This window comes from Sceloporus undulatus, chromosome 6 (genome assembly GCF_019175285.1).
Source record: "Sceloporus undulatus isolate JIND9_A2432 ecotype Alabama chromosome 6, SceUnd_v1.1, whole genome shotgun sequence".
NCBI lineage: Eukaryota > Metazoa > Chordata > Lepidosauria > Squamata > Phrynosomatidae > Sceloporus > Sceloporus undulatus.
Genome location: NC_056527.1, coordinates 7,359,222 through 7,371,330, shown reverse-complemented (window position 1 = coordinate 7,371,330; position 12,109 = coordinate 7,359,222). Strand labels below are relative to the sequence as shown.

The window sequence follows — 12,109 nt, the reverse complement described above, 5'->3', positions numbered from 1 at the left end:
TATGAATGAATGAATGAGATTTTATTTATATATCGCCATTCCTTCGATCACAGCGGTTTACAAGATAATAATGAAATACAATACAGTGCGAAACAAAAAGTTTACAGATAAAAATTAAACCATGAAAATCCCCCATATTGCACCATATAATAAAATACATCATTAAAAATCCATCATTCATAGCTAACAATTAAAACCAGTTAAAATCAATAACAATCTAAACAACACGCAATACACAGGAGAAGATGACAATCAGGACATGTGGGGGAAGGCTTGGCGGAATAAGTGAGTCTTGAGATTTTTCTTAAATGACTCCAGGGAGGGGGCCGAGTGGAGCTCCTCAGGGAGAGAGTTCCAAGACTGCGGGGCCACCGCAAAGAAAGCCCTTTGCGCAGTCCCTACATATCTCGTCTTAGGAACTCTCAACAGTTTTTTCCCACCTGACCTGAGAGTGCGGGGCGGATTGTATGGGGAGAGGCGGTCCTCCAAGTACTCTGGGCCCAAGCCAGAGTATTTTTATTACTTTCTACTCAGCCTTCAGCATGTACTCAACAGGACACGTGGGGCATGCATAAAGAACCCTTGTGGATTCCTTGTTTCTTTGCTGAAAGAGAAGCCTTGAACTGTGTACAAAGTAGTAGTGTGATTATTCCCGTGTTACCAGGCCAGATTTTGGAATATGTAAAGTAGAACATAACTGTTCTAAGTCTCCTTTATGTGCTAGTTCAGGAACAAGCCTGGGGCCCACAAAGGGAGCAGTGAAGACTGAAGTCCCCAGCATCTTGTATTGACACAGGTGGGCATGATAAAAGAGCTTCTTGTCTGCTGGATGGTTTGACACTACGTATTTCTGTTTTTTGGGAGGGAAGAGTCACATTAAAGCCATATTGGTGGATAAAGCAGATAATTGTTACAGTCACTCCATAGTTGCTGTTAGCTGGAGGTTCAGTTGTTTTGCTACTCAGTTACCTACAGAAACAAGTTTCTAATTTCAGACATGAAGCCTATGCATACCAAAAATATTACATCTTATTATGAAAAAACAAAACTAAATGAATTTACAGCTAATTCTAGCTCATCTTTATTACGATCATAGGCCAGCGCATACTTACAGCCACATTTATTGGCATCTTTTTCTTTGCCTGCTATGAAAGTGGCTGAGTGGTTAGGTTTTGTGCCTCTCTTCATATTTCTCATCATAAGAGCCTTTTCCTCGGACACAAAGCAGACAGGGCTTCTCCCCCAGCATTCCAACAATTGTCACAATGGTTTCATAATCTATGTCCTCCCTGTTAAAGGAAGAATCACATGGGAGCAAAAGGTAACGGATGGGAGGAGCACTCATTTTCTGACTACCTGATGTGATGGAAAACAACCGATAGCACTGGGTAAAACTTTCTCCTAGAAGGTCTTGCTTGTACAGGCATAAAACAGATGAAGAATGAGGAGAGGGTCCTAAGCATCTATTCTTTACCTTTTCAACACACCAGATTTAAACACTCCTTTAGAAGGATAAATAAAAAATAAAATGCTACTTCATAACCCTCAAGAGGATTAATTATAGCAATTGTTTTTAATTTTATTGTTTACAAAAAGTAAAACAATTACATCACCATTCTACTTTAAAAAAACAAGCTAAAATACAGATTTACAAAATAGGTCTCATTCAAAACTGCAAACCAAAATCTCCTGTGGTGCTGTGGTGGAACACGAGAATGAGAATTGGAGATAATATAGTCTATAAGAGTAACCACTTTTCCTTGAACTGGTTGGAATTCCTTGCCTTCTGTTTTGTAATGTACATTGCCTGGGCAATTCTGGTGCTGTCATATTTTTTCCAGATTCTGCAACCAGGAATCTATCTTATCCCAAGGGATGGTCTTGAAGGCTCATGATGCAGTAAAATTTATGTAACTGTGCTCTTGTGACTCTGGATAAAGCCTGGCTATGGTAAACATAGGCAGCTACTGTCAGAAGAAAAAGACTGGACTCAAGCCTATTCCCAGTCTGCCATAAGATTGCTTGTATTGCATGTGCAGACTTAAGCTACTCCAGTAATTGTGTAACACACTGATACTTCAATATGTTAAACTGAGTCAGCATTCCAAAAACAGAACTAGGTGTTGTGTTATCAGTTGTCCAAGACGTAACCAATTAATACAGACAGTCACTGCCTTCTTCTATTCTAGTCATTAGTGGGCAAATAACTGTTACCAGTGAAAAGTGGCCCATGAAAATATGATCACTGCACTTGGGAACCTGGGAAAAACGACCATTTGTAATCCTTGTGTGTGGTAGCAACCGGGGGTGTGGAGGATCCATCTCCACAAAAGCAAAGTAGAACATAATTGCGTAATCCTACCTTGGTGTGAAGTGGACCAGCAGAACCTCTTTGGTAGGCAAGCTACATACGTGTGCTTCAAGAATGCCATTATTTGGGGCAATGGAAAATACTTCAGGGTCTCTGTGCCGCTCTTGTTCATCTGTAACAGGACAATTGTTCTTTGATTAACAAGGCTTATTCCTTTTACTGTGAAGAAGTTCTCTCACAGTTGCTAGTAGTCTACTGCATTCACTACTTTCATTTATTTGGAAATAGCTAAACATCCCATTTGTTGTTACCCCACTTCTCAGGTTGATCTTGACCAGTGCTGACCCTGTAGATGTAAACACAGAATACATCTCCAAAGGATATAATGGATAATTCAAGCTCTTTATAATGTCAATTTCAGTTATTCCCTGCTGTTACCAGTCTGGCTTCCCATTAACTGTTAGGTTCACATTCTTTCACTGAATATATAAAAAGAAGGGTTGGGCAACTGTAGCCCTCCAGAGGTTTCTGGACTGCAACTCCCATAACCTCTGGCTGCTCCTTTTGCCCCCTCTGCTTCACCCCAGAGTCAATGGAATAAATTTCCCCATTCCTCTTACTCAACAATGCAGTCCAATAGCTCCTGCATCCACTCTTATTCATCACAAGAACAGATTCAGTCCTTGTTTGGTTTGCAAGGCAAGTTCCAAACTCAATTGTATCACAAGAGAGTTCAAGCACTGGGACAGTCAGGTAGGCTATCATGGGCAACACCTGAAACAATATAAAATAGCACAAGAACAATTTTAACTTTTCCTCATTTTACAACACAGAAATATCCCTTGATAATAAAAGATGATAAAATAATCACCACGTGAAGCAGGCTGTGCGGTCTGCATGGCCAGGTTTGATGTAATGTCCCAATGTGTAGTATGTATAGACTCTGGTGAACAGTTGGGTGTTTAGCACAGTATGAAAATATTCTTAGACTTCTAGTGTAGGAGGTAATTGTGACCTTCTCCAAAGCCAGTGGCGATTAATATTGGATATCTTTTAAAACCATGGCTAAGATACTGGCCATGACCCCAAGATTCTTTCCAGGATGCCTCCTCCAAACCTCACTAGCTGTGGTTCAATATTACACAAACACAAGAGACTAAGAAGTGCGTATGGATTATATAGTGTGCTTATCGTAGGTTAAACTACTCCTTGGTCCCTTATTTCTGCTGCTGTACCTTTATGTCATTTCAATTTATGGCAACCCTATCACAGGGTTTTCTTGGCAAGAATTATTCAGAGGAGGTTGGCCATTGCCTTCCTCTGAGGCTGAGAAAACATGACCTGTCCAAGGTCACTCAGCGGGCTTCCATTGCCGAGTGGGGATCTGAACCCTGGTCTCACAGAGTCATAGTCCAACACTCAAACTGCTACACTACACTGGCTCTCTTCATTTCTGAACTATCCCATAAACCTGTCTCTGAAACCAGTTCAGATTTTTTTAAACCTCAGTTGATAACCACCCAGAGGACATTAATAATTAGCCAATGTATAAATCATGAACAAATCAGGTAGAAGGAGCCAAAACCCTGCCCAAAATACAGAAAAGGCAGCTCAAATCTGTACATATTTTGGAGGCAGATTCATTTCTCTGTTGTTGTGTGCCTTCAAGTTGTTTCCAACATATGGCAACCCTAAAGGGTCCTATCATGGTGTTTTCTGGGGATGAGAGCATGTGACTTGCCCAAGTTCACCCAGTGTGTTTCCATGGCCCAGTGGAGAATCAAACCCTGATCTCAGGGTCAAACGCCAACAATCAAGCCACTACCCCAAGCTCTACAACCCCACAAAATTTATTAATATATACCTTAGACACATGGTCTGAAGGCAATTTTATAGAATATTTGTAATAATTTTGTGTACAATGAACCATCAGAAAACAAAGGTATCACTATGTCAGCCACCCATGAAAAAAGTTTTGGTTTTTTTGGGAGCATTTTGGATTTCAGATTTTTAGATTAGGTATGCTCAACCAGTATATAACTGAAAACAAAAACAGGTTCTAATGTTGAAACACAGTTTGAAACACAGCCCCCACCAGTTGCTAACAATCTGCCTGAAGAAAAAGTGTTTTTTTGCCTGCAGGTGGAATCATAACATGGAGAGACTGCCTTGGTAGGAAGATCCAGAGCCTGGGAGCTGCAAGTGCAGAAGTCCCCTTTCTCAGCCCCATCAGATAAGCTCCTGAAGATGTCAGGACAGAAAAACTGAGGTAGCGGTGCTCTTGTGCTGTTCCAGCTCAAGAAACGAGCTTTCCTAAAATCTCTGTGGTGGAAAATTAACCAGTCCTGTGGGCTTGATCTCTGCCACATCAAAGCTGTTTATGGCTTCTCTCCATCTACCTACCTGGGTTGCTTTGTTGCTGTATTCGATGACTAGATCTTGCTGAAACTCTAGTATTTTGTCTCCATTTTCATGGTGGAGCACTTGAAGTCCAGGGAGCATCTGGTCTTCTGGAAGATGTTGGTAAGTTAGTAATTCCAGGGTTGTGTGGAAGGATACCTTAACCTGGGAAGAAGCCAAACCCAAAGTGTAAACAACAGAATCCTGTTTGTAGGACACACAATGTATAAGAACAGGCAACGTGCTTGTTTTTACTAGGTCAATTTGTGCTGGTGTGCAAATACGCTAGTTCCAAAATTGCATGGAATTTCTCATTTCATGAATCTGAAGGTTTACAAATGGAAATGTTTTTGAGACAAAATAGTGAGTAACCAAAATGATTTACTTCAGGATAGGGGAGAGAGGCCAGTAATCATGACAACACCAAAAATTCTGCTGCAACAAATGCAAAGTCTATTGAAAGTCTATCCTGAAGACTAGTAACTTTTGTCTTTTTTATAATGTGAAGATCTTTATTATGGATGTAGAGAAAGACACTTTCCACTTTTCCACAATCTGCTCAGAGGTAACCTTTTCATTCCCTTCTCACTAGAGATTCTACGTCAACATTAGGACGAACATCCTGATAGTAAGAGCTGTTTGACAGTGGAACACACTCCCTTGGAGAGTGGTAGCGTCCTTCTTTGGAGGTCTTTAAACAGAGGCTGGATATCCATCTGTTGAGAGTGTTTTGTGTCGTCCTGCATGGAAGACCCTTGGGGCCTCTTCCAGTTCTCTAATAATAATAATAATAATAATAATAGTTTTTATTTCTATCTTCCCGCCTCTCCCGATGGATCAAAGCGGGATCACAACAAGTTAAAATTACAATTACAATAGAACAATAAAACCACAATTAGAAGAATAAAAACATAAAAATATAAAACATACGGATCTAAAACCATAACAGCAATCAGTCGGGGGGGGGGGGGGCTGGGCTCATATCTTCATAAAAGGTCAGGAGGATAAGCGCGGCAAAAGAGTTCTGCCTTTTTCACCTTCTTAAAGGTTTCTAGGGATGTGACAAGGCAAGTCTCCTCTGGGAGACCATTCCAAAGTCTGGGGGCAGCTATACTGAATGCCTTTAGGCAAGTAGACACATGTTTGGATGCTGGTTTCTCCAACAAGTTCTTCCCACTTGTTCTAAGAGTGCGGGGTGGATTGTATAGGGAGATGCAGTCCTGTAAGTAACCCGGACCCAAGCCATGTAGGGCTTTAAAGGTAAGAACCAACACCTTGTATTGTGCCTGGAAGCTAGTTGGGAGCCAGTGTAGATCTTTCAAAATAGGTGTTACGTGGTCAAATCTCGAAGGGTAAGTGACCAACCTGGCTGCCACATTTTGCACTAATTGAAGCTTCCGAACTTGATACAAGGGTAGCCCCATGTAGAGCGATTTACAGAAATCAAGGCGAGAGATTACCAGAGCATGTACTACAGCTTCAAGGTCCTTTCGGTCGAGGTAGGGTCGCAGTTGGCGTATCAACCAAAGTTGGTACCAAGCACTTCTGGCCGTCGCATCCACTTGAGATGACAAACGTAGAGACGGATCCAGAAGTACTCCCAAACTGCAAACTTCATCCTTCAGGGGAAGTGTAACCCCATCAAGGAGTGGTGGACAAATTTCCCTCCCTGGACCTAAGGAACCTATGGCAAGTACCTCCGTTTTCTCTGGATTCAACCTGAGTTTGTTCTGCCTCATCCAACCAATTACTGACTCAAGGCGCCAGTTTTAGTTGCGATTCAGAGGGGCAGAAGTCATCCTTAGTCACTGTAGCAGTCGGGGACATAAGCATATTTGGGCATCATCAGCGTATTGATAATCCCGCGCCCCATGTCACCAGATGATCTCTCTCAGCGGTTTCATGTAAATGTTAAATAGCATGGGGGAGAGAATGGCGCCTTGTAGGACACCAGATGTTAACTCTTTTCTAGAAGAGCAACAGTCCTCCAGCCTCATCATCTGGAACCTGCCCAAGAGGTAGGATTGGAGCCACTGGAGTGCAGTGCCCCCTATACCCAACTCCCTCAGGCGCTCCAGAAAGATACCATGGTCGATGGTATCGAAAACCGCTGAGATGTCCAAGAGCACTAACAGGGTCACACTTCCCCTGTCTGTGCCCAGACGGAGGTCATCGATTAAGGCAACCATGACTGTCTCAACTCCATATCCCACCCTGAAGCCAGTTTGAAATGGGTCCAGATAATCGGTTTCATCCAAGACAGCCTGGAGTTGGAGGGCGACTGCTCTCTCAATCACCTTGCCCAAGAATGGTAAAAGGGAGACAGGTCTGTAATTATTTCTCTCTAGGGGATCTAGGAAGGGCTTTTTTAGAAGCGGTTTAACCACTGCCAGTTTTAGTTGCGATGGAAATTTGCCCTCCCTAAAAGATGCATTAATTATTGATCGTAACAAAGTTGTCATAGCATCCCCTCTTGATTCAAGTGCTCAAGAATCCATGCTGCCTCACAGTGGGGTTAGGCAATTCATCCTTTAGAAAGTGCTCCAACTCACAATCTGGGCACTGAATTGGATCTGGGTTTAGGGATGTGTAAGTCTGAAAAGAACCTTTTTTCTATGGCAGCTCCTCAAAATGCTACAGCAGGGGTGGGACTGTGAAGACCCCCAGATGTTGTTGAACTAAAATTCCCAACATTCATCAGTGTTGGCAATGCTAGTTAGGGCTGCCGGAAGATGAAGTCCAATAGACCCTGCTGAGCTATGGAAGGGAGGATTCTTGAAAACCAGGTGGAGGCATCTGTTGTGAATGGAGCCCTTTGATACACAAAAGAGACTCTTGGTTCCAACCCTGACAGTACAATCTTACAGATGTCTACTTTGATGTTTAAGCCCTATTGCGTTCAAGGAGACCATGGTACACATGTACAGAATTGCAACCTAATTTAGTTGAACTCAAGGTCAGTTGAAAACAACATGATGCAAGTTTAGCTAGCTTAGCAGAAAGCAGGTCTCATTTAAAACAGTGTGGCTTAAATTCGGCTAACTGTATCCGTATGTGGACCACTATGAATACGAAGCTGTGGCTTCAAAATTAGCTTACCAGCATATTTTCTAGTGCACAAAGGAGAAGGTGGTTCCCTCTGTCATCTTTGTCACTGTGAGATGTTTTTATTCTCTTTTTGGGGTCAACTCCAGACACAGAGAAGGGCGTTGTTAAAATGAGCTTGAAGGACAAAGGTGTCTCAGTATTGTTGGTGAGCTTCACATTGACAGTGGTGGCTGAATCTGTCAAAACCTAAAGAAGAATGTAAAGAGGGTAACACTGGCTTACATGCCTGTTGATTCTGGGTCACTTTTTGTCATTACCAGTGTGGGTACATTTTAACTGCAGAGGCTACAGTTGGGATTTAAGATAGATAGCTACCTTGAGTCCCACTTTTGGGGAAAAGGTGAGGAATAAAGTGCCCTCTATGTGAGGCTGCCTTTGGAAACTGTTCGGAAACTTCAGCAGGTCCAGTCAGTTAAAGGGCACATATAACTCCTTTGTTGGAACAGCTTCACTGGCTACCGGTTCATTTCTGGATTGGTCATGACCAATATATCCCTATACGGCTTAGGTCCAGATTATTTGAAGAACTGTCTAGATTACTGCACTACACTCTTATAGCACTGCTATTCTACTATAACTGCCCTGTCTACCTCCTGTTGCTTTCTGGGATTTGTAGTTTAAGAAGAGTCATTTAGAATTCTCAGCCAGAGAGCTCTTAGGCCTCACTGAACTACAAGCCACAGAATGCAACAGGAGGCAGCCAGAGCAGCAAAAGTGGAATAGCAGCACTATAAGAATGTAGTGTAGTAATGTGGTGCATCTCCTCATATGAACTTGCCATAACACTAAGATCTCTTGGGGGAAGCTCTCAGTCCCACCACCATTGCAAGCTCACTTGAAGAGGACACGAGAGAGAGCCTTTTCGGTGGTTGTTTCCACCCTCTGGAATGCCCTTCTGCGGGAGGCAGCAGGCTAAGATGTTTTTATCTAAGCAGGCATTTAAAACATAAGCATGCCACAGTGGATTTTATATTGAGAATGTGCATTTGTCATGCCTTTTAACTTTGGTATATTTTTAATGTAAATTTATATATATTTTTGGATGAATTACTTTAAATTTTATTATAATGTTTTTTATCTGTGGGTCCCTTCTGGAAGAAAGGCAGCATATTAAATAAATAAGTTTATTACAATAGTAATAAGGATGATGCTAGTAACGTACATTTGTCCATCCCCACTGGAGTCTGCGATTTTGGTCCTTCACGGATGATGAGGAGGGACAAAATGGCGTGCATGCCTGTGACATGCACAGGAGTGCACCACCATTATAACCAATGGAGTTTAAATATCAGCGATATTTCCAGTTGGTGGGAGGGATCTGGAACAGATCCCCCATGAATTGGGAGGGACAACTGTATTGTGTAGAACTAACAAGTGGACAAATTGCCCAATGTTAAAAACTAACTGGAACATTTAGAATTTAACTGAATTAAGTTGACATTGGCAACATTATGGTGGGAGGTTTTGTGCCAAGCAGCCAGTTCCGCCCTCAGAGTAGCCACTGACTGCCCCATGTTTGTTATGTTGGCTCTGCCAGCATCTCTCTTCATAGGTGGGCATTATGAGGCTCTGAAGGGAAGGAAGAGGATGGCTATAAAACTACTGAATGCCTCATTAAGTACTGCCTTATGGAATCTGGGTTCCAAACAGTTTCACTGTGGGTGCTCATGCAGTCTTATATAAAGGCAAAGCAGGGCTTCATCTAGCACTAGCATTGGCAGGTTAAGCTACAACTTCTACACTAAACAACTCAATGTTGAAGATATGTTAAAAAGGAAAATGTTGTCTCTGGTGATCTCAAACCAAACCAAACCAAACCAAACCACTGAAGACACTTACACCCTTAAGGGGATTAGCTGGAATCAGACCACAAGCCAGTGCATAAAACTCCAAGCCCCTCTCGTGATCCATTTCAACAGTTAACCTGCAAGAGAAAAAATAAACTCTGCTTGTAACTATAAAAACTAGCAAACTAGTAAATGTATCCAGCATTGCACACGTTAAAAGGATCATTATATTCTACAATGCACTAAAAGCTTCAAGCAAACTTGGACAATTGATCTCTGTTGGGTGTACATGAAGCTATGGAAGGAGCAATATGGTGTGTGTTCCTCTCAGGAGGCATAGCTGCTGATTTGGAACAGTTGTACTTTGCCATTATTGCAATATACCTCTGACAATGAGACAATTTAATCAGGATCATAATCTGAGGCTGGATTGTAGAAAATAGTTTTCTAGAGGTATTACTGGCTCTAGACACTGCTGGTCTACTTGCTTTCTGTCTTGCATGTTTCTGGTATGGATGCTCAGTTGCACTACATGCAGGTCTTCCCATTCTGCTTGTTTCCTTGCACATCAGGCTTCTCGCCTGTTCTGTCACTCTGGCCCAAGTCCAACTATTACAGATGGCCCCCCATATCTATGGATTCTTTATCCACAGATTTAGCCAGCCACAACTTTAAATAAATAAATAAATAAATATGGCAAAATCAAGTATTGCTGTTCAGAGAGAGAGAGAGAGAGAGAGAGAGAGAGAGAGAGAGAGAGTGTGTGTGTGTGTATTCCCCCAAACAGCAATACTTGATTTTTCCATATTTTTCCTGGACACCATTTTACTATGCTATTGTATTTAATGGGACTTGAACATCCACGGATTTGATATCCACAGCAAGTCCTGGAACCAAATTCCAATGGATACCAAGAGCCCACTGTAATCCCAATTAGAGTAGTCCCACTGAATCAATGAGAACCTAGTAAATCAGGTCCTATGATATTTCCATCACTGGGTCTGCTGTTTCCAGGAATGACAACTGGATTTAGGCCTCTGTTGTTTTGTGGTCTCAGTTATTCTTGCTGCAGCTTTTGCTAGGCTTTCCCCTCAGCAAACTGGTGTTTTTTAAAAAGTAGAATCCCCCTTTTAAAAACACCAATGTCTGGAAAAATAGCTGAGGCAGTTTACAGACCGCCATTAAAGTACATGCAGAGCGCGTACTAGGGTTAGGAAGGGGCGATGCTTCCGCACCCCCCTAACCCTAGTACGCGCTCGACGCGCACAAAATGGCAGTGGCCGTTCCACACGGCCGCCGCCATGATGGCATCACGAACACGCTGCCTCCAAACGAGGCAGTGCAGATGTGACGCCATCGCTACGCGTGAGGGCGCTTAACGCACCCTTTCCGTAGTGCAGGAAGGAGCTCCTTCCTGGTTTGCATCACTGGGCGCAGCCTTCAGAGGGCTGCGCCCAGCTACGCAAGGGAGAAAGGGGTCAAGCGGCCCCTTTCTCCTCCTCCCCGCCGCCGCGGGGTGTCCTTGGGGTTTGAAGCCCCAAGGACACCCCTTTCCAAGCTGAGGGGAAGTGGCCTTTTGCCACTTCCCCGCGGCCCCGAATCGGCGGATCGGGGCCTCAGCGGCTGCCGTTCTGGCCACTGAGGCCCCGATACACCAGGCAAAGGCGCGCCTACAGGCCGCCCCAAAGGGGCGGTCTGTAATGCGCCTATATCTTTGTCAGGAAAGTCTCTTGCCTAGTGACTGAAGATGGTATTGCAGGTTGTAAAGACATTTAAATTGTTTAGTCTGCCCCACCTAGGGAATTTAGAATGGTGGTGCAGACAACAGACATATTTAAGCAGGTTAAAATTAACATGTTTTTTAAAAAACAAATAACCCCAAGATGTATTTCTCCAGGTCCCCTTGATGTCCTTGCCAAGTTTCAGGTATCTAGATTAATCAGCTGCAGAGGTATGACACAGAGAGAGAGATACATAGACTCCTACACACACACACCATCAATTATTATTATTACTGCTAACTTATAAAGCACCATAAAATAGTAACAGAGCCTATTCAAGATGAAAGACCTTTAGAAAATGAAAAGGGTAATTGCTTTGCAAAATGCCTCTGCCTTCATGTTGGGAAGTCCTGTATACAGCCCCACCTCATTCTGTCCTCTTCCACTACATGGATTGTCAAGGTGAACTAAATTGCCTTGTAGAGATAGAAACATCAAATCAAGTTTCCAGTCCCTTGGAAGTAACTCAAGGATGCATGGGCTAGAAGAGAGCCTTATCTGTTCCTAGATATCAGATCACTGTCCCAAAGTATGCTGTTTCTTCAGAAGGTTTCTGTTTACATCCCAGTAGCTGTTTACACTGCTTGTAAGTGTCTGTGATTCATGCATTATGGCATCATACTTACAAAGCAGGCTTGACAAAGGCTTGCAGATCAATTCTCAGAGGTGGCACAGTGTATCCATCCCCACGAGTCACTTTCCCAGGGATCTCCTTAGCCACC

At 42.9% G+C, this 12,109-nt stretch overlaps 1 protein-coding gene across 6 annotated transcripts in view; it reads right to left on the bottom strand.

The window, feature by feature from the left end:
• DLEC1 (DLEC1 cilia and flagella associated protein) overlaps positions 1-12,109 on the bottom strand; it is a 41,956-nt gene that overhangs the window by 92 nt on the left and 29,755 nt on the right. For 2 of the 6 annotated variants that reach the window (XM_042472279.1, XM_042472280.1), the window contains exons 32-38: positions 12,014-12,108; positions 9,659-9,743; positions 7,811-8,005; positions 4,715-4,876; positions 2,932-3,085; positions 2,363-2,483; positions 14-1,289 (exon numbers count right to left, since the gene is read on the bottom strand). In XM_042472279.1, coding sequence (XP_042328213.1) covers positions 1,166-1,289; positions 2,363-2,483; positions 2,932-3,085; positions 4,715-4,876; positions 7,811-8,005; positions 9,659-9,743; positions 12,014-12,108 — 936 coding nt within the window. In that variant the 3' untranslated portion in view covers positions 14-1,165. Of the gene's footprint in view, positions 1-13; positions 1,290-2,362; positions 2,484-2,931; positions 3,086-4,714; positions 5,485-7,810; positions 8,006-9,658; positions 9,744-12,013; position 12,109 lie in introns of those variants that run through there. The other 4 variants (XR_006104455.1, XR_006104457.1, XR_006104456.1 and 1 more) reach the window with 4 other exon arrangements.